Raw genomic sequence first — 22,823 nt, 5'->3', positions numbered from 1 at the left:
CTTTGCAAAATAAATTTTGAGGCATCCTACTTTACTTTGAAGAAGTCTTTCAGTGTCACTGTTTGGTGCTGCTGTCTGCATGCTCCAGCTGTACCAAGCTTACTATACCAAAACAAAAGAGGAGAAACTACTAAATGGTCTGTCTTTGTAAAACAATGTGCCCTTTTCAAATCAATTATCTGAGAAATTACTCTCACTTAGCATAAATCTTCATGACTGGCAGGTTTTTTTGTTGTTGAAACCAACAATTTTATTTTTATTTTTTTTATAACACATACAGCCCAGTCCACGGTTTTGATTAAATATTTTTTTCAATGTGAAGTCCTTATTGGTTTGTATTAGTTGCACTTGAAAAAACAGTAAAGGTTGAGTCTGACAGCCTTCATCAGAAGTAAAGACCACTTTAATGGTGTTTTCTGAAGGCCTTTATTGATTATTTCTTTATTCTTTACTGAGTGTCATGTAATTTCAGTAATGTGTATCTTCCCATTAAAAGATTTGGGAACTTTGTCAATGAATCCTGATAGTATGTCATAAAACTGCTGGTGGAAGTAAATTGGTGGCTCTTAAATAGCCAGAAATTGCGTGTAAAGCAAGAAGCATGTTCTTGTTTGGTTTTTATCCACTAGAAGAAGGGAGTCATAAACCTGCTATGTGATTTCTAAGATGCTAGAGAAAGAACAGCTAATAACAAAAATGGATTCTCAGTATTATCAAACTTGTGAGGTTCTATTATTATTTTCATTATGTTAAGTGTCTCTCTAAAAATAGCAGGTTGCATATCTCAGCTCTCATTTACTTGAAAGAAAATAATGTCTGAAAGACACACCATTGCCTTCACAGTTCAACCAAAGTTGGAAAATAAGGGTCAGTGTCATGCTCTGTTTTGCCCCAGGCAGTCTCATCTCCCATGGGCACACTTCATGAACACTGATTTGCTACGGGACTCCCTTCTATGATGATGCTACTACCTCTTGCCAAAACGGAGTGCAGGCACTATTGAAAGGATAATTCATTGAAAAGATAATTCACTCCAGGGTTTCCTCTAGACAGATGATATGGATATAAAATTTGCCAAATCTGACTCTTCCAGCTAGGATAGTCTTGTTATCCAAGCAGAGCTATTGTCTCTACATTGTGCCATAGAGCAAGCAGCACATGCTTGGTGTCAAGCTATAAAAACATGATTCTGGCAAGGTGCAAACACATCAGTCTTAGTATTTCAGAAATGTGGGTCCTTCTTGCAGGGATGGTATAAAAGAAAGGGGACAGGATGACAAATATACCATACAAACCCAGAAATCCTCATGGTGTTTCAGAGCTATATTTCATATGAATGTAAAGTAGAACCTGGGCATGTACTATCCAGTGTTCCAGCCCTGAGCACCATGAATGTGAGCCCATCCAAGCTAGCTGGTCTCTTGCAACCTTGCACTCTTTGAAATGTCTGAGTAAGGATTCATACATCAGGTGATACAGATATAATGATGATGTTAGTGTAAGGCAAGGGGGAGCAACAAAGGCTAGCTCTTATACTACTCGGGGAGCTCTGTCTTTGAAGAGAACTGCTACTGGTGAAACCTATAGAGCTGGGCTGCCTGTCACTATTTTCCATTGTGCTGCTAGACTCATGTAAGTAGAACAAACTGTTCCATTGCCATTTTTAGTTAAAATTTTTATCAAATGTAATGTGAAAGTATGGTATTTTGCAGATGCAAATAGCAGTACAGTGACTGTAGATGCTACAAGGATTGTACAGGAGATCAGAGAAACAACGGAAGAAGAGAGAGGGTCACCTTAGTATAATGTAAAGGCATATGAAAATGATGACTTGTATAAAGAAAATAAATGGAGAACAGCAACTGCCTATTTTATCATGCAAGAACCAGGAGGTATCAAAAGAAAAAGGAGCATACTCAAAACTGAGCAGTGAAAAAAGTTTTTCATACTCTGAGTAATTAAACAGGATTTCATGTTTCTTTCATGGAATTCATTGCTCTCCTGATGCAATAATTCAGCCACAATTTGTAATTAAAGAGATTGTTTTGCTTACTTGGGCAACCAGAGTATTTGGTATTGTGCTGACAAATAGATTGTATCTATAGTTTGCTTAAAAAGCTGTTGTCTTTAACTATAAAGTATCATGCATGCTGAAACTGGAGTACTGAGATAAGGAAGAGATGAGCCATGCAAGCAAATGACATTTGTGTCATGAAGGGTGTAGCCTGGAGCAGGGGCTCAGGTGCTGGCAGACTCAGATTTGAGAGGCAGCTTGGCGGGGGAGGACACAGGTTTTCAATGAGATGTGGAGGAAGTTGGAGTCTGTGAAATTGTTCCAGAACATGGAAGATGTGACCTTCACCGAGCACAAGAAGGGTTTATTATAGCTGCAAGTAGTGGGGAAGTTGAGATGAGTCACAGATGCCAAAAAGGAGACTCTAATTGAAGTCATCTAGCAAATGGCAACTAAAGTGTAGAGAGTAGCAAAGTTGGTCTGGCAATTGTAATCTGTAGTAAGCATGTAAAATACTGCAATTTTATCACAGTACTGTAAGAGTTACATCTAGACTCTGTGATTGATACATTCAAGGACCTATTAGTCTTTTAGGAGTATTATATCTAATAATAACACAAAAAAGGAAGAGAGATGTGCTTGAGAGATGTGCTTGAATGCAAGGCCTCAATAGAGGGTAAAAAGAGAATGAGGCATTTATACTGAGACTCATGTCAGGGAAGCTAGTGCTGTGCAAAAAGGCCTGGAGTCCTGTTTGGTTATATAAAGGTAAGAAAGAAATCCTGCTCTGTTTTACATCAGGGTGAGATGTTGCTCCTTGAGAGTAGCACTCAATAGTTCTGTACACACTACTGATTCCATTGTCTGATACCAGGGTAGGCTGAGTTGAATTTAAGTTCCTCACTAAGCCACATGTGAAGTCAGTGCAGAAGCGTATTGATGAAGCTTTTTATTTAGTGTAAATATCTTTCTTCCTGTGATGTCATTCAGAGCTCGTTCACTGATGGCTTCCTTGCTCCAAGAGAAAGAGGGTAAGACAGTACCCGTTGCCTTGAGTCAACATAAAATACAGTAATTTGTAGCCTGAGTCCCTGGATATATGAATAAGTTAATGGCTGGCAAGCTGTCCTAATTTTGAAGTTGTGAGAACACAGTGCAGCCACTGACAGCAATTCTAATTCTGCCCTCACACTTGCTTCCTGATCAATCAGGACCAATTATCTTGCACATACCTTCTCTCCAACACACAGCTTGCTCAGTACTCACACTTTCCAAAGGCAGAGTCTGGGCACTCACACCTAGCTGCTACAGTGTAGTTTGCCTGTGGGTTTATGCCTTCAGCATTTCCTCTCTGTATTAGGCTGTGGACTATTCACATTTCTTTGGCATCCAAGCTGGATAAGTAGCTTAATTATGCATCCTTTTATGATTTTATTATGCGCTTTTGTGCTGTGCTGTACTTGCACAGGCTGACTCAGGCTGTAGTTCAGCAGTACAGGCTACCGTTGCAGCTCTAGCATGCAGTAAAGGTCACTTCCCTGACCTCTGTGTCCTTGCCCTGTGCCAGACAGCTGGCTGTGCAGCTGGTCTGTGGGGCAGCATGCTGTACTTACTGGGGTTAAGGGTTACCCTACATAAAAACATAGGGTACTTGTCAGTCAGATTTTCCTGTTGTGGGTCACAAGGTGCTCACATAAGCGTGCTGGAGTACTGTTGCTTGTGGTGGTGGTGAATATGTGTGCATCCAAGTAACAGAAGGGAAACTGTGGAAGCATGGACAGTACTTGTATCCAATGTGATAGCTCAGGGTTTGGTGTGGTGGAAGGGAGAAGGGGAGGAAACCCCTTCTGATGTGGCAGGGTGGGAGGACATGGTGTGGTGGAGCAGGATGTGGTGTGCATGCAGTGCTTTAAGTGCATTTTCCTGCTGCCAGTTCTATAGGAGTGCTTAGATTAACATCGGCTGAATGAATGAATGCTTTTCTGCTGAACAGCTGCTCCTGCGACTTTATCTAACTCTTCCTATCAATACTTCTGAGTTTTCAATAGTGAAATACTAGGTCTGGCTCCACTTTTGTTGCCCTGCTATCCCACTGCATTAGAAAGCTGAACCTTCTGGTGAAGGTGAAAGTGGGAGTAGACTTCTTGCAACTTTGTAGTATACTGCTCAAGAGGCTTCGGTTAGTTTGGGGACTGGTATGAAACAGATTCCAGAACTGTACAAGGTTGGCAGTTTCCCTTGTGATTCCTTTCCTACCATAGCTGCCATGCTCACACGTGAATCTGGTCTGTGATCTGTTTTCTCTCTTTAAGAAGGGCCTCAGGATGTCTCTGTGCCCAAACATGGGATTAGGGGAAAAATAAAACATTAAGTGTCAGGAATCGCCAGCGCCTCTTCCCATGCTGTTCTGCTGAAGCAGACAGGCAAAGATGTCCATGCCGTGTCCTCAGACTATGCTTACTTAATTTTTAGACTGTGCTGTAAGCACTTTTCATTTTGCATCTTACAAAATTCCCTTCTTGCCTCAAATTGGATTACTTAAAACTCTGAATTCCCTGCCCTTACTGCCTTCTGTGACACAGTTTAAACACAATTAATAAATTTAAATTAATTCATGTGCTGCTCCTGCAAAGACACCATCATTTAACATTATCATTGCACATTAAGCAAGGTTATAATAAGTTAACTAGATTTCCATTCTCTTGTGGTTTGTGTGTGCTCATCATTATTTTATGTTATGGGAATTAAATAATTCTTCCCCAAGTTCTAGTTAATGTGAACACTAGTTCAAAATTACAGTTGCAATATAACAATTAAAAACAACTAGGGGAAAACTGCAAAGACTGCAGTAGCTGCTACTTTCTTATGTTCCATGCACCTTGAATTGTCTAGCTCTTAATTATGGAAGAGGCTGACTCCTTTCTTCAGTCAGCCTTGGCTTTAAATGAGGTTGCCAAACACTGCAGACAAGTAGCTTGAAAGGGAAAGAACATGGAGATAGAGCTGTGGTTTTTCAGAAGCTGTAGGGGATGTAAAGCCAAGAAAGAAAGCAAGAGCTCAGTCTGGGATGCTACAGGCTTCAAGACTAGTTTTGATGCTTAGTAGATGGGATTCACAGGGCTTGGGCTTAAAAAGTGACTTTTGATGATTTGGGGAGGATCTTCTTGAATTCAGCACAAGGTTTTCTCTTATAATCTCTTTTGTTCTACTTGAAGCTATTTGTTAGTGTGTTTGCCTGTGATACTGATGTCTTCTAAGTAGTAGATTTCAGGTACTTATACTCTCGTTTTCTTGTTAAAAATATTTTACTGTGGCCAAATTTTGAGGGTTGGTTTTATTTCTCTTAAATTAAACTTCCCAATAATAAAACCATTTTTGCCCAAGTAGAATAGCAAATAGTGTAAAATAGCTATTGTCTATTAATAGTGAAGGTTGTGTTTACTTCTCAAATCTGTAATAGTGCTTGTCAGTTCTTTATTTTATCTGTGTTATTGGATTTAAAAGCTGAACGGACAAGAGGAAAGACAGCAAAAATATTTCTTTTCCTTTCACAACATGTTCTGCTCTTTTAATTGCTTTTATACTGTAGATTTGGTATTTTCTTCCTTTATATGCCTTAGTTCTCATTTGTGCAATTTTTGCCTTGTACTTTTTACCTCCTTATTTTGTCGTAGAAAGTTTTGTTTTGTTTTTTTTTTGTTTCCAAGATGTTTATTTCGTTACTAACTCAAACTCTGCTTTTGTTCAACCTGCTAAGTATTTGTAGTATGACAGTGATATGACCAATGTTCACTTGGGCTGTAATAACTTTAGGAAGTGCAACTTTATTACAAGCAGGTATTAACTTATGAAGAGTTACTGTCAGATTCAAAATAAATTCTCTTTTCTTATGTGAATGCAAATTTTTTGATCTTCAGTAAATGCAGTATCTACCAAGTTCCACTCTTACTTTTATTTTAAAAAGACAGACAAACGTGAACAAAATGCTAATTTAGGATACCCTTCTCACTCCTGTTTCTGCTGTCTTAAGAGTTGTTAGCTGTTCTGCATGTGTAGCACTAGCAAATGATGTTTGCCAAATTCACACTGAATCCTTACAGATTTAGTTCAGTGGGACCTCCCCAGAGATGCCTTTGGCAGCAGGTTGTTCTCTTCCACCAGAGATTACAAACTACACAGACTCAGTAGTCCAAAACTATTTGGTATCTTTGCCAATTTCAGTGTCTACCAAAAGAAAGAAACTAGGAGGTATGACTTGTTCTCTACATCTGCTAGTCACAATCAACCTGTATAAAAATACCTTACTGACTGAAGGGTAGTGGCAGCAAGGTTTCATTTAAGGCAATGAATGAATTGGTATCCAAGTCTGTACTTCTCTCTTCTTCGTATTTATGTTGTTACGTGGTTTTATGTTACATTTGATCACTTTTCATTTCATATATACATGGACTGTATGCGTCTGTTCATGGAGACACAATTACAGAGGAGAAATAACTTCCATGTTTTTTAATGTTTATCCCTTGCGGGCATTTAACTACATCGTTTTCTGCATTAGTAAGTTGTCTGCTTTTTAGATAAAGCTGAACTGAGTGTTTTCTTCAGATGTAAGTATTTTGTAAGCTAATGTAGCAGCTTATCATATGCTTCTCTAATTTTTTTTTTAATGGTGCTGGGAGGGTGTAGGGGTAAGGGAAAGGGGAGGAACATAAATGTCTTAAGTAAATGTACTTCAGGATACAAAAGGGAAACAAAATTAAGGACGGGGCAAGGTTTGCATGTACTGCTACAGACTTTGCTTATCCTCTTATATCAGCAATGACAGCACTGCAACTCCTGCTTAGAAGATGGTGAGGTTTATCATCTGAAATGGAAGTACAGAATGTGAAGAAACAGCAAACCCTCCACAGAAGACTGATCTGTAACTGTAATATCAAGGGCATGTGGTTGCTGTGCACAAACTCAGTGGTGCTGCATAGATCGGAGCATGCTGACAGCTGCATACTACAACCCTAACATTTAGCCTAGTTCTGGAAAGAACAATACCTGTAAGGAATCAGCATCTGCTCTAGCAGTCTAAAAAGCAGTCTAAAGCAGATGACTTAATGCTACAGGAAAGTAACATTCAGCATGAGAAGAAAAAATGGAAACGGCTAATACAAGTTGGTCTAAGATGATAGTTAACTGTCACAAAAGTTGCCTTATGCATATGTGTTGGCTATCATGCTGGAACAACATTGCTAGATGAAAAGAAAATGCAATCTGGAAGATTTTAAGTTCTTGTTCCTCTGGAACTGGAAAAGAGCGGGACAGTGAGAAGCTATTGTTATATTGACAGGGGAGCTGAAAGACCATGTTTGGAAACAGGTGACTAGTCTCCATTCTTACTAGGGACCTCACAAGAGGTCCAGGTTGGAAAGACTTTGGATTGGTTTTTCTCACCAAGACTTGTCAGCTGTGTGCATTTGAACATCACGGATGAGAGACCAGTTCTGTTGACCTGACCACAGGCAAGGGTGCATGGCAGCAGCATCTGTTTTTTCTGTGTGCTCTTCCCATGAGCTTTCCAGATGGTAGTAACTCTTTGCAGGGCAAGATTTGGCAATGCTAATAGATTTCTAAGGTCTTATCAGAGCTTTACTTGATGTGGTCCTCGAAGCACTCAAGAAGAGAACAGTTGCATAACCATTAAACAGTAGCTGTGTAACCTAGAAGAAATTTCCAAAACACCTATTGTATTATGCATCTTTATCAGTCTAATTATATAAACATGAACAGCATCGCTTCAAAATTTAGTGCTGTTTCCTTTCCTTTTTTCTGCACTACTAAATTTTGCTCTTAAGACTTTCAGAGCTGCATTTTTATCGTACAGATTTAGGACAGGACTGGTCTCAAGTGGCACTGTAACATTAAATATTAAATAACCTGATTCAAACGGCAGCCAAGAAGAAAATCAGATGACAGTCAAATCTTAAACCAGAAAATTGAAGAGGAAAGCAATAAAGATTTTTCAATTTATCATACCTGCTATTTTGCACATCTTAGTGAGCTGTGCATAACTGTCTCCTTCCTCAAAGAACTTCTGCTTACCCATAGTGTAGGAGCTATTTACCATTTTTGTGTGGTTACTCCAGTCTAACTCAACAATACTACCATGCCAAAAAGGGCAAGATTTTTTGGTTTTTCATTAATTTATTATATTTGTAATTGAAGTTCTTTATATCCACTTGCATCTGCCAGGCTTTGCAGAAATGCAGCAAATAATCATTACAGAAATATTGGGAGGCAGCAAATTGGAGCACTGGGGCTACAGCCATCAACCATATTGTCACACTTGCAGCTTTGTATGAGATTAGTTATTAGGAAGAAAGAGAAGTAGAGATTTAGTGGAGGGTACAGGAAGCAGAGTTGCACTTCCATCTGATTTCTGAGCCAATTGAAGGTGTGCAGTGGGGCTGTCCTGTGTGCTGTTTGTGTTTCTGATCTACTCTGTGTTTGAGTTTTCAGTGTATAGGTCTGTCATGACCTAAGCACATACAGATTTAGGATTTAAGAAAGCTCTTAGTTTCTTTTAAAAGAGCTTTATTAGGTGAAGGAGATTGGGAGATTGGAACATAGAGTAGAAATGCTTTAGGAAATATCTGAAGATTTGCAAACGATAACATATGTCCACGCGTACTAGCATGCATGCTGAGTGTACCACCTGGGTTATCAAATTACATTCACCCTGTCTTATTTTGAGTTTTGCCTGGAAAAGAGTTGGAACTCTGATTTTCTAATTCCTTAAAAAGCTGATGTCTCAAAATAAGACACTTGTGATGCAATAGAAAAGGTCTTAAGTTTGAATTTATGAGACTAATAAAGATTTGAGGTGCTACTCATCCTTTGTTTTGGGTGGATTAAGCATTACTTTTCTATACTCTGTCTGAAATTTTTACGTGGTAAATTGCCTAAATAAAATATTATCTTTGTGGGGACTTTTTGTTGTTTTCCAGAAGGGTTGCTGTTTGTTGATGTATGTTTTTGCTTTTAACCTAAATTGGAAGCTGTAATAGGTTGGCAGACAATGTCACAAATATTAAGAAGCTGTTCCAAAAGTTCAGAATCTGTTGGGTTTTGGGACCATCCTCTAAATATCTCTTCTTAGACATAACCATCTAGAAGGAATGCATACCTCTGGCTATGTCAGGAGCAGCATTAATTGGATTAAGTTTCCTTGAGTGAATTAGAAAGCTGAAGGCTCTGCTACTGTGTTTTGGGGAGCAGAAAAATGCAATGTGAGGATAAAACATGGACTGCTTGCAGTCACTGTGAGCATGCAGGGAACTTTGCAATGCTTCCCGTTTAAAAGAAATTAACATCCAGTGTTGTTTAAATTCAGCCTCAGAAACGCTTCTTTGAGCACTCTGACAGTGAACATACTCATCACAGCCACGGGAAATCATTGAGCAGAAATAGTTTTCAGTCTCGGCTAATGATTGCAATAGCCTAGCTATGTGCTTGCCCAGTTCAGTCAGGCAGTGGGGATTAAAATGGAGAACAAGCCATGTGATGGCAGTTCAAGCCTTCTCACCTTCTCCAGAACAAAGGTCTGCACCTGTGGAGTTTGTGGTAGGCTTGGTTTGGCTTTTAGCCTGAAGCCTAAGCACAGAAGTCTGTCAGCCACTGCCAGGAGCTGAGCAGCGGGTGACTGAGAACAGCAAATCTGAAATTTTACTGAAGTGAATTTCCATGGGAAAAACTTCAGGAATCTGCGGTTTCTCTGAAAATAGTTTTCAGAGCCAGAAAGCCAGTTTCTTCAATTGCAGGCAGTGTGGTGAACCTATGGGTAGTTACTAAATATGAGGGGTTTTTTAACATTAACTGTTTAAAAATGTGGTATTCTCGTGTTGCTGTTTGTGGCCCTGACTAGCAAATCAGTGGTAAAAGCATCTCTGTAAAGAACAGCTACAATTCCGGAAACAAAATGGCTGTTATGTTTTTTAATGTTGTATATGTGTTATGTTTCATGTTTGCTTGTCAAAAGTCAGATGGATAACTGGATCCTTGCACACCATTGCTGGGAAGTAGGTACTGGTTTGGCATTGGAGCCGTAAGGGATGTGCACGTACGGTGGGGAGGGCTGTGCACTGCCAGGGGGGGATGCTGCAAAGCTGGTGGCTTTGCAGGAGTGCCTATCTTCCCAGGCCAGCCAGTTGATTTTCCTGCAGAAGAAAGGGAAGAAAGGGAAAACTGCAGAGGCAGAGAAGCCTGGTGCCTTGTTCTTGGAAAAAGCAGCCCTCTTCTCGGGATGGTCCTGGGAGAGCAGCTATGCTGAGCTTGCTCTGCTGGACAGCAGGTCCACAGGGAGGATGGCGTCTTTCTGACACAGAGCACAAACTCATGTGGTGGACTCTGCAAAATATGTATGTGTGTATATTACGTAGGGGGGCACTTTGCTTGAACATTGCTTGAACAATTTGTTTTCATTAGCTGAAGTTTAATTTTACATTTCAGAGAAGAAATTTGGAGGGAAATTTTAAGGACAAAATTTATCAGTGTGTTGAAGGGAACCTGGTTAGACATACGCACAAAATCAGTGAAGTGCTTGCTCAAGTGTGTACTTTAAACAGTTTTTGCTGAATTGAGCACAATGGGGCATACCAGATTAGTTGGCAGAGGCTCTCCAACTTTTCCATCTTTTTAGTGTTCTGTATCATGCTGAGGCATCTTTAAAATTTCATTAGCAGTTCAAAGTTAAAAGGGTTGAGATGTCAAGAAACTCTGTGCTGTGGATCAGGAATGCACTTGCATGTTGCATGAGAGCATTCAGATTTGTTGCACTCTTAAGGGGGCTTTAGAGCATTCATTTTAAGACTATCTTACAAAATAATTTCTATTTTTGTGGCTGAAGAGTCACTTTTTAGCTTGACTCTTCACTGCAGGGTGTCACATCCGTATTTGAAACACTGGCCTGGTAAGCACCAGCACAACCTGAAGGATTTGCCAAAGGACCATATGTAAACAGGTTTGATCTCCCTCATTCTGAGCTCAAGCAGACCAGACGCAAGCCTGGTTCAATCTGGAAGTCTTGTAGGCGTGTTAGTGCAGGACTAAAGTGAACCTCATAAACATTCTTGAGAGCAGACAGATCAAGTCTTCCAGAACACTTGTTCATTGAGCACTTTCATCTGGATTTACTGGATTTAAATCTAAAAAGTCTTTCAAGCAGCATATTTTGTGTGTGTGTGGGTCATTCAAATTTTTTGTCTCTATACAACTGACTGGAGGAGTGTTTCACGTCTGAGGGCCAAAGCAAATTCTCACAAGAGCATGTTCAGCTGTTGTCATCTTTCAGTTAAATGTGAATTGGTGTGGCAGTCACTCACAATGGGGTGCTTCACCTAGTGGCCTCTGTTGGATTGCTTTAATGGGGCAGTGGGTATTGCTGGGAGGAAAGGGGAACAAAAGATATCTTAGTAGAGATCTTGCCTTGCTTTTCCTAGTCTGTTGGGCTCTGCTACTGCTCCTTTAGAAGAGTTTGTTACTTTCCCTGTTGAAGACAACCGTGACCCCAAGGACAGCTGTCCCCAGTGACCTGGGGACATTCAGCTTGAGCTGCTGATGCTTAAGAAGGATCTTGAGCAGGATATCAGAAAGGGTACTAGAAAGTGTTTATGCCATTGGCCAGACATCTTCCCTGGAGTCTGTGACTATTCAGACTGTGGTCAGGCTGAGGGCTTTTTCCAGCCATGCAAGTTGAGACTATTACTCAGGACAAATTAAAGACCTCTCTTTATCAATTACCACTTTGTGAATTCAGTTGTGAATGAGAATTGATAACCTTATATTTAAGAAAGTTGTCCTTCTCTTCTGTGATGTCCTGTGCAGAAAGATAGACTATTTTTATTAAGTTCCCAAAATACTAAGGTAGCTTGGGCACTGGGCTATACTGTGAGTGGACTACAGTAACTACTCGTAACTATTTCCCTCCACTTGCATCTCTTCATTCATGGGCTGCAGTGAAACCCAAATAGAGGGATAAAAACACAATACTGTAGATTGTGAATGATGGATTTCATTAGAGTAACTGTTGCAAGGGAATTGAGTTGAGTTCACCTTTGGAGGAATCTTGCTAGACAAATCTGCATTGCATGAAACATATTTATCTTATGCCTTCTGGCCTTGCCTATATGATTTTCAGTGAATAATGCAGCTTCACAGCCTGGTTCCTGTCCCTTTCCTCCCTGTCCTTCATCCCAAGTAATGGAGTATTTCTGCTACATAAAATAGTTTCACAAGACGAGGTGGTCCTACACATGACGCCTTTGTGGCTAACACAAACCCTTCAGGAGTGTGAGAGAGGTGTGACAAGAGAAAATTGAACTTAGGTTTTCTAAGGCCTGGCAGGTGTTCTTGCTGCTAGGCTAGTGAGTGAAAGGGATGGCTGAGGAGACATGGGGACTGCTCGTATCCCAGTAAAGCACAAACTGGGGTTTAGGTTACTGGCTCCGTGCAGCAAGGTAGGAAACCAGGCAAAGAACTGAGTGCTAATCTAATTCCTGGGGTGTTCAGAGGCTTAGTGATCTATGTGTGACCTTGTGCAAAGGATTATTGGTGTATCTACCATTAAATTTCTGATAGCACGTAGCTGACAGCTACAGAGAGACTCCTTGCCTTTTTTTACTCTACAGCTGAAGCTGATATGAACAACATCCCTTAATTTTCACCATTTGGTGTATATATATATATAAACAAATCTAAATCTCAATATATGTTAATTTATAGGTAACAAGCATCTAGTTGCATCTTTGTCTTTTATTTTATTTTATGTAAAAAGACAGTTATACATTATATCGAGTTGTTGAGGTCATTAGCAGGTGTTAGCAGTTACTGTGCAACATTTACTAAAATGTTGAGTATAGTTACTTAGCTAGTTAGATCAGATATATTCACTTACTGTATAATAATAAATACTTTAACAACTTAAAATTAATTTTGTTCCAGACCTTCTTGCATTCTTCTATTTGACCTTGGCCAGTGGATATTTTGCTGTTGATTGCAGCAATAAGCCACCTACAAGTAGTGGTAAAACAATGCAGGGAAACTCCTTGAACTTCTTTGTATGGGACTGAAATTTCAATTGAGGTACTGAGCTGGCAGAATTTCCCTTTGAAGCCCACAGAAAAGGCAGCTAGCTGCCTGGAACAAAGCAGTGCAAAGTCCTTTGTAGCTCTGCTACCACCAGATTTAGCTGATTAATGATGATAAACATGCTGGGGGCCAATTCCGACTTTGTTTTGTGTTTTTCTTTATTGCAATTTCACCAACCCAGAAGGTTGTTGAATAGTTTTTGTGGATGTTGTTTAGCAGGAATAAGCAATTTTTTCTACCGTTATTTTTTTTAAGAAGTTAGCATTTTGACCAGCTTTGTCTATCACACGGTTCTGAGCCTTGTTTCACCTTCTGATGCCTGACCCAAGCAGACTTGTTTGGCCAGCTAGGGAAAAATATGAAAGACCAACAGCATGTATTATAATATATTTGTATGCATGTATCACCTTTGTAGCATTTGAACAGTTGGAGCAAGTCGATTGACTTTGACAGACCTGAATAATACCTGGTGGTTCTTGGCTCTGAGGTTTTTCTGCAGCTCCAGGAGTTCTACAGGGCAATCCATGACTTTTAACGCAAATCTACAGCAGTGGCAGGGCTTTGTGAGGTGGGTGGAAAGTTAGATGGGGAAATCAGTGTTTCTGAATTTTGTTGTTTCAGGAAAAGGCCTTTTTATTTCCTCCAAGGTGATAGCTGCAGCAAATGCTGCAACAAGAGTCCTCCAGATGTCTATGCAGACTGGAAAATTCCTGAGACCCACCATCTAAAACTTCACCATTAACATATTTCAAATACCTCAGACTGCCTTTGAACTCCTCTATGTAATACTGCATCTCCCAACAGCAAGCTACAAATGTCCTCAAATATGTTACAAATTTTTGCTTGTAGAAATGTGAAATAAAGGTGATACTGAGGGGATTTTTAAAACAAGAAAACACTTTGTGAGGAATTTATCATAACTGTTCACATTTAGGAGTGAAAGAAGGGCACTGTGAGTGCTCTGCAGTGAGATTAGGTTAGACAGTTTTTTCCCTCCTGATATTTTTCAGGGACAGCCTTCACATTTTCACTAGATGAGGTATATAACCTTCAAGTTAAATGGCAGGTTTCCTAGCTGTAGGACTGGCCTCATGAGAAAACTGTTACCCAAAGAAAACCTTCCTTCATATTGCAGAACTTACTGTTTCTTCCATGCACATGATTTGAAGGTTTTTACCAGCATAACTAACGTTTTGCCTCAGAGTACTCTATTGTTGCAGTATCTTGAGAAAACTGTTAGCATGAAAGCTGCAAACCATATTGCTAGTGTGACTGAACCATTGAAGAGATTGGTACTTGTATCATATCAATTAAATAAATTAATCTCTGCAGTGCTGTGGAGGCTACAGGATAAGAGACAGTTTCTGTTCAGCTGAAGTATTATACTTTAAATCTCACTGATGTTCTTATACTCTCCTGTACTCAACTTGTCAGAGGGTTATTTATGATACAACTTTCTTTTTAATACTTGTAAAAGTAGCTTTGAAGAGGAAGGTTTGCATTAACCTTCTTTTACATAGGAGCACTTTCATTTTTTAAACCATTCAGTAATATCTGAACACCACTTCAGTGCCAATTAAATGTAAGCTAATAGTTTTGCCTATGGAGAGAAAGTTATAAGTGCTGTAAAATATGTAATTGAGGATGATTCATGCTACAGTATTGCCTCACACTAAACAAGTAAATCTCAGCCTGCTATAAATGTTACAGATAGTACCTCACTGATGTTTGTCAAACATGTTTGTGTAGTTGCTCCAACACTTTGGAGGGAAAAAAAAAATCCTGTAAGAATTTACACTGCTTGAGGCTTTATTTTATTTCCTTATACTTCCATGGGCTCGTCTTTCCTAAGCTAGTAATGGGTCCAAAAGGTAGGAAGACACCCTCTATGTTGTCTTTTATTGGGGAAGGGAGAAAGATACAGGAGAGAGGATGATTTTGTATTAAAACTCCTGCTGGTTTCTCTTATTTTCCATGGCATCTTGATCTAGCTTCTAGATTGCCTGTGTCTGAAAAGAAAAACTAAAGGCCAACAATTATTTCATGTGTACTTGGAAAAAATGTAGAATCCTCTTTATCAAGGAAACTTTTTGGAAGCAGATGTAAATTGTGGATGTATATCTGTATGCAGCATACCTCTCTGACACAAGTGCACTCCCTAAAATGAAGTGCTGGACTCTGCTTGGTGAATTTGCAGCTCATCGTGGATGATGCTTTTCATTACTTTAGCGTGCTGCACATCAAATAGTCTTAAGTCACCGGTTGAAAGCTTGATAAAATGTCTTCTTGTCACTGTCTTGGTGTTTCGTAAGAAGTGCACTTCCTTGGAGTGGGCATGTGAATCGTTCTCTGTCCTCCACTGTCCTCCTAGTTTTCATTAAACTTTTAAAAACTTAATTATCCTTGAAAATTTGGGGGTTTTCTGTGATGTTTAGGTGAAATTAGCCAGTATTTTCAAGGGCTGATGGGAGGCCAGGATAATTGGGCAGATGAGCACAATGCTTGATAATAAAAGTTGCAGAAAACCAGACCACTATTTTGCTTCAACATCTGTTAATGTGACCAGGGTGTAGTGGTTTGGCAGTGCTGTAAGAAATCATGGGTTGAACTACAACATATGTAAACCTGGTATCCTAGAGTTAATCCCTTGTACCTTTTGCAGGTGGAGATTTACATTTTACCTTTATGTATTTACCTATGGAGTACGGTTCCTGAAAAAGGTAGGCACTTATATTATTATGCTTTCATAACACATCACAGATTTGTTTGAAATCTCATATAGGTATAATATAAAGGACAGGCATATGAAGAATAAAAATTAGAATTTAATTTGGATTCATAAAATGAGTTGTTACTGGCATTGGTAAGGAATATAAGTTCTTATCAATATTTAATGGAATAAAAAAAATAATTGATATAGCAATATGCCTAGTTCACTTTATTACTTTTCATTATAGGCATTAAGCTGGCAGTAAGGTTTACCAAAGTATTTGTCTCAATTTCTGCATCAGCCTTGTTTAAATGCCTCTGGCAGAGGTTGCTTTTAATTAACAAACAAAACCCATTAGTGTTTTATAAAATGCTATTTTTTGCCTGTTCTTTGTCTGACATACTGTGAAAAGAACTTTCTATGGCATTTCCCATCAGTGCTGTGTTTCTGGTGATTTAAGCAGAGGATATTGGTAGCTTCTAAATGCCCTGCCATAGGTCTATTAACCCTGCCATAGACAGTAATAGGGATTTATGGTGCAAATTGGTTTTGCATTGTGACTAGTTCTTAGAGCTTTTGTATAAGTCAGGCCATATATATGTAATTCTGAGGGGTGAAATTAGGGGAATGTGTGGTCTCAGTGTGTTTGTGTAATCTTAATCTGCTTCATTTTGGACAAAAATTTGACATGAGAAAATGTATTCTGAATATTTCTGGTGCTTTGTAAGTAAAAGTAACTATTAAAAAAAAAATCCTCATAATTTTTACAGGTTTAATTTTTGAGGCTGTCCCAGGTGCCAGGCAACTCGGTGCCAGCGGGACTGATGATGTGCCTGTACAGAGAGGGGACATTTGAGCTTTCTCAGCTATTTAGCAGTAGTCAGCCCCAGAGGAAGCATATGCACCAGTCCTCCAAACAGACCAGAGCAGCACGTAATGTGCAACCTCTCCCTGCCTCCTTGAACGCTTATACTTTGTGTGTACTTCATCCATTAACATGCTGTATGGTCATGATCTGATATTCTGTTTTCTGCCTTTGATTCAGTCCATGTCTTCAGGATGAAATACGAAAATATTTTAATAAGTAATTGTTACAACCTAAAAGGTTACTCCGCCTGCAGGTATGTAGAGATCATGACTATGGGTTCATAGGATTCTGTAATACAGAAGGACACGGAGGCTTTATCCTCTGAATTTCTCTACTTTATTACAGATTACCACAAATACCACAAAAATCACTATTAGCAAGTATCACAAAGTCACTTCTAGAAAGCATGCCTGTGATTAATAAAGCCAATCTCTCTCAGCACAAAGAAAGTGTCTGTTCTAGGAAAAACTTGGAATACCAGCATTTCTAAAGACTAAGAAGAATACAGTAAATGCATGCTCCATTACAAGCCATTGTGAGTTGTTTCTAAGGGCTGAGTTGACTTGCAAAGTGCAGGATGTCTTCCAGTTCAGCATATCACTGCAGTTTAAGGAGGGCAGGCTGATGTACTATGGTTGGTTGAACAAGGTATACTATTGCTTGCTTAACAAGCTTAACAAGGATCAGTTGTGTAATTCCACTGTAATTTTTATTTCAACATGTTTAATTTTTAGAAAGAGAACTTGTTCATTATGTTATGTATGTATTTTTAATTACTTGTTTTTACACAGTGTTGTAAATTAGTCTCGCAACATTTTAATGCTATTGTCATTATTCCAGTGTTCTGCTTTGTATAGTCAGGTCTTTCACATGGGACTATACGTAAAGTAACAAAATCATGATTTAGATGGTATTTTTATGTACAACATCTCCCTAGTAACACTGTGTGACTAAAGGAAAGAACAGGCTTTTTGCTGTTCATCAAACATCAAAGATTTTGCTGAGTCCACTGATAGGGGAAACCTGGGTTTGCAAGGAATAAAATCCAGAGCCCAAAATCTGGAGGGAGACACTTCTGTGGTACCAAAGTGGATAGTCCTTTTTAATTTGTTTTGGTTTTGCTTAATGGAATAATTGCAAAGAAACACTTAATTGCTTCCTTAGGAAGCTAGTGAAAAAAGTTTAGCATAACAAATTGTTTTACAAATTTGATAAAAGATCTTTCCTTCAAAAAGCTATGTTGCCTGGAGAGAAAGTTCATTTCATAGTCAGCAGTGTCTTGCTGTGGTAATGCTGTAGTAGATCTGCATCCTTTCAAATAACAAGGTCTGCTTAAGACCATCCCTAAGATACCTAGTCCAGAAGACTGATAAGCATGGTGAGTGAGCCCAGGTGCAGTGGCAGTCCTGGCAGGTGTGCTTCCATCACAGCAACACATGCTGCCTTGGTGGGAGTGGGTGAGAAAGAGTAAATGCTACAGGTGATCCTGTTTTGAAGAACGGAATATGCCACCAGCATAGCACCACATTGGCAACACTCATTTTGACTTTTAAAATCTAAGCTAATGCTTAGTTAATATGTAACTGGATAGTTATATAAGAATTTTTGATACAGTGTATCTTTCAAACATCCACATGTAATAAGAGTATGTTTTTAAAGGGGAAACTGCATTTTGATAATTTTCAAATGAACAGAATCATTCAAAGTTGTATGGTTTATCCATTCCTGGATAGTTAAGGTCCCTAATATGAGAAGGCTTTTTTTGTCATCTTGAGTGGAAAGTGCTTCTTATTAGTTGGTCTTAAAACTTTTACTCTCATGAGGTACTCCCTTTAGAAAAGTGAACCAATTCAATTGCCCAAAAGGTTCTCCCTAAAACACTATGCCCAATGAGTTGCCTCTTTTATAGAGTCTTTGTTGGCTCTTGAATTGCCAGGCAACAAAATACTCTGACTTCTATATTATTGTCCTTCCCTCACAACTCGACCTAGTCTCCTTGCAGCTTGGGGGTCTTTTGCTTTGCTGCATATGTTGCTGACTTAATGTTTTTTTTGTTCACATTTGGCTCTCTTAAATGTTCCTTCCTTAGTTTCAGAGTGAAATTCATCTTTACCTGCAAGATTGGGCCAGAGCCCGTCAATTACTTAAGCACCACTTTGAGCTAGTTTTGAGGTCCTTTGCTTTGTGCTGGCCCTTTGCCTAGAGGTGAATTTCACCCTTTTAGTTTTTCTCTGAAAACACCTTTCTTGTAATGCCCTCAGCACATGAATCATTGCTACTGTCACCTTACCCATTTGCTGCATAAAGCGATATTACTGCATCAGCCCATTATCAGCAGAAGGGGGGATGTCTGTGTTTCCTTGTGTCCGCCAACCCATCCGAGGAAGATCTGGCAAACCACCATTCTTGCAAAGGATGCCATAAGGTCTTTGGTGGCTTTGCAGAGCTGACAAGCTCTTTGGGAAGATGTGCCCAAGCTTAATAAGCAGTAATTAGTTAGCAGACTTGTCAACTTTGTTTTAGTTCTGAAAGTGAGATACTGTCAGTGTGGCATGCATGCCGATATTAATTTATTTTTAGAATGGTAGTAACTAACTGCATTAAAGGTTATTAAATTTGTCTTGCTAGAGCATCTCACAAGGAGAAAGAGGCCTGGGGTTTCAGCTTTGATTTTAGCTTCCCTACAGAAGCACATGAAAGCTAATAAAGCCAGCATTCAAAGCAATGTTAATTCTCACTAAAATGCTGTGGCAAGCTTGTCTTTGTTACTATCCATGACTGCAGTTAATGGCTGATGTAGATAAAAGAAATTTCTGCACCCAATAAAGCAACCTGTAAGCCTTTATAGTAACAACTGCATGTGACATGGTATATCAGCTCTTTTGCTGTGCTATAATTGCAGAGTACATTGCTGGAGATTTAAAAACTTTCTTCTCACTGAAAGCTGTGTCTCTATCAAACTGTTTTGTTGGGTTTTGTCTTTTTCCAGTGACAGGTGTATGCTCTTAAGTCATAGATAAAGTAAAAAAAGAAAAAATAATTTACTTTTGTTGAACACTGTTTTCAAAACACTTCACAAGGAAAAAGTGCCCGACAAAGCTTTGTCTTCAAAGTTTGCACTGTTGCAACAGAACCCATCAACCTAATGTTTTAAAGAAGTTTTTTGCCTTAGTCACGTCTGCAAGACACATAGATTGGGCCATTTTGTTGAATAAAGTACGCCATGAACTCATTAATATCCTTTAGTTTGGGAAGGCAGAGGATTGGCCGTAGGGTGTCTTGCATGCAGCTGTTTGTTGTAGGCCATGGTGTCATGATCAGGTGCTGATATTGTATATGATGATTTTTAGCAATGTAAAACGCACAAAAACCTGTGCTTCCACCCTCTCTCCCTCCCTCTATCCATATGGACATCTGCTTTCCACAGTCTCTGGGTCTTCACAGCACTCGCCTACATCTTCTGCCAGCTCCACCACTGAACTGTCAAGGCAGGGAGACCTTTGTGGAGTTTGTACTGGTCTTGTCCATGGTGCCTTCTAACTTAAATGGGCATATGTTGTCAACTTTGCCTTTGTTGTGATAACATGTCACTCATGAGGTGATATTGTATGAATGGGCTTCTTATAATGTCTGCTGTTGATGGCTTACATCATACCAAGCTGCTTTGATTGTTTCCCTTTTCGTTGGCCTAAAGAAACAGTAAAAATGCAACTTCTACCATTGGTGTCTGCCTTCTTCAGTCAAGAGATTATTTTAATTGCGGGGTGCCACTGTGTGATTGGTACATCTTACAGACATTTGCAATATCAAGGGCATCTGTGCCCCTTTCAAGAGTTACAGTGAAGTGAGAGAATTCTGTGGTAAGAGTAGAGAAGGCAGGGTAGTCGCTTTCTTACTCACAAATGGACCACACACAGAGGAATAGTTCGCAGCCTTCCAGATACTCAGCCAAACCATTGCATCACCTGCATATCACATCTTAGTATGTATGCATAAGAGAGCAACAGATTTGAGAATTTTTTTTACCATAGAGGAGTTAGTATTTAATTATCATATTAGATAACATATGAGATGTTCTTGCCTTCCCCAGCTCCTGTGTGCTTTCAGTCTTTTTTTTCTTTTTTTTTAAATTTTTTATTCTCCTTTGCATCAAAATAACTTAATGATTATTACAGAGCTGTAAGGTTTAATTTTATTAGGGGTTTTGCTGTCATTTTCTGTAACTAGTGAAATAATGATATTTCAGTGTCAAAGCATCTCAAAGATGAAATTGTTTCCTTGGTCTTGGTTTTGTTGGGGTTTTTTTTATGTTCCTTATAAATTCTTGCTTCTTCTTAAAGTCCTCTCTAAATTAATAATTTCAATTGTAGCTATCTTATTTATATTACCAAGTGATATAATAGTGGGATGAGACACTGCTTCCCAAAGAGAGTCTGTCATTGTTGAAGTGAAATGTATGTTTGTCTCTGTTCTTCCAAACCAGAACTTGCAGTTTGATGAAATGAACTGTTAACTTTCTAGGTAATGAGTATAAAGTAGATGTTGGGTGACTAATGGGTTTTTCACTCCACCCTGGCACCCCATAGCACTGTGTTTCAGGACATGCCCTGCAGTGTGGTGGCTAATGCCCTAAAGGGGTGAAATAGGTCATCATAATTAGGATTTGAAGTCACCTCTGTCATTTCTGATACCTTATGAGAAGAGGGGATCGGTGAAGGTTCAAGCCAGTTCACTTTCTGAATCAAATATTATAATTTTCAAGAGCAGATTTGGTGATGAGTATTCTTCTATGTAAGGAAACAGGCTGAGACACCAGCTTTCAAAGAGAAGGTGAAGCTTTCTATCATTACTCACTGCCAGCTCCATTACTCACTGCTTTCTACAGCAGATTTAAATTATTTGGGGCTAAAGAGTGAGTGGCCTACAAAATCCTTTAATGCAAAGCATTCACCTTCCCATCCACTTCTCGTTGCCTGCAGTCTTGGCAAAATTGCAAATGCTAGATGTGACCATCCCATCTTAGTTTTCAAGCTTCTGAAAGAGACATTAGGTCAAGTCTCACTACATTTTGGCAGTATGGACTGAAGCCAATCCTTTCAGCTAAGCGCTTCAGTGCTTTGTCTGAAGCCCAAATTAAAAGAGCTTTGTATTTCTTTTAGAACATCCACAGACTTGCCCCAGAGTAAATGTTTACTTTGATTTATTATTTTTTTTATTTGCCTGTTTCACACTTCTCCTGTAATTTATACCTATGAAACCCAGAGTGTGGGGTTTGCTTTTAGTTTTACTTTTTTAACTTATTTCCATGGTTCTTGTTTTTAAATTAAGTTGTAAAAAAGGTGATTTTATTTTGTTCCATCTGGTATTTAGAGATATATTTACAAGATACAGAACATAAATACCTAGAGTAGGTGATCTTAAATGTAGATCTTAAAAGTTCTGTATTTACTCTTTTGTTAGTCTAACACTAATCCAGAGTAAAGACAATGATAAGGAATTGTTGAATACAAAGCTAGCATTCTTGTGTGGGTGGTACCAGAGCCCTTGTAGTTTTGGAAAGATTTTCATATTCATAGGTAATGCATGATGAGATAGCCCTAGTTAGTGGCATAGAAGACGTGTGTCCAAGTTGATCTGTGATGTAATGACATTGACTCTTACACACAGGTATTTGGCCTCAAATACCATCATGACTGTGAAGTATGATTATGAAAATACGATAGGGGCCTAGGTCTTCCTAGGAGTTGGCATAATAGCCTGCATGCCCAGAAGCGTGTTCCTTTACCCTGGTAATAAATCATTACAACATTCTTTTATCTTTATAGATCACTAAGATTTGAGGCATAAGAGATAGCTACCCAATTATATTTCCACTCTGATCATGTATATGTAAATTCTTCCCCTTTCTGACTGCACCCAATATTTTTCAGCACTACCACTTGTTTCATTTGCATGTCTACCAAACGCTTCTTTGCAGGGCACCACACTAAAACTGACGCCAACAAGACATTAAGTTGGCAGTGACATTAAACTGGCTGCTTTGCTTATCACTAACAAAGGAACAAGATAAGTTTTTGTTTTCTTCAGTAATATGTGCAATT

The 22,823-nt window shown here is 39.0% G+C and overlaps 1 protein-coding gene across 2 annotated transcripts in view; it reads left to right on the top strand.

Moving 5' to 3' along the window:
* Positions 1–22,823, top strand: part of CERS6 (ceramide synthase 6) — a 128,319-nt gene that overhangs the window by 49,348 nt on the left and 56,148 nt on the right. For both annotated transcript variants that reach the window (XM_055813111.1, XM_013298870.3), the window contains exon 4: positions 15,807–15,864. In XM_055813111.1, the coding sequence (XP_055669086.1) occupies positions 15,807–15,864 (58 nt within the window). The remainder of the gene's footprint in view (positions 1–15,806; positions 15,865–22,823) is intronic.

The sequence above is a fragment of the Falco peregrinus genome, chromosome 8, assembly GCF_023634155.1.
Source record: "Falco peregrinus isolate bFalPer1 chromosome 8, bFalPer1.pri, whole genome shotgun sequence".
In the NCBI taxonomy this organism is placed as follows: Eukaryota; Metazoa; Chordata; class Aves; order Falconiformes; family Falconidae; genus Falco; species Falco peregrinus.
Note: the sequence above shows the minus strand (reverse complement) of the source record. Positions and strands in the feature narration are given on the sequence as shown.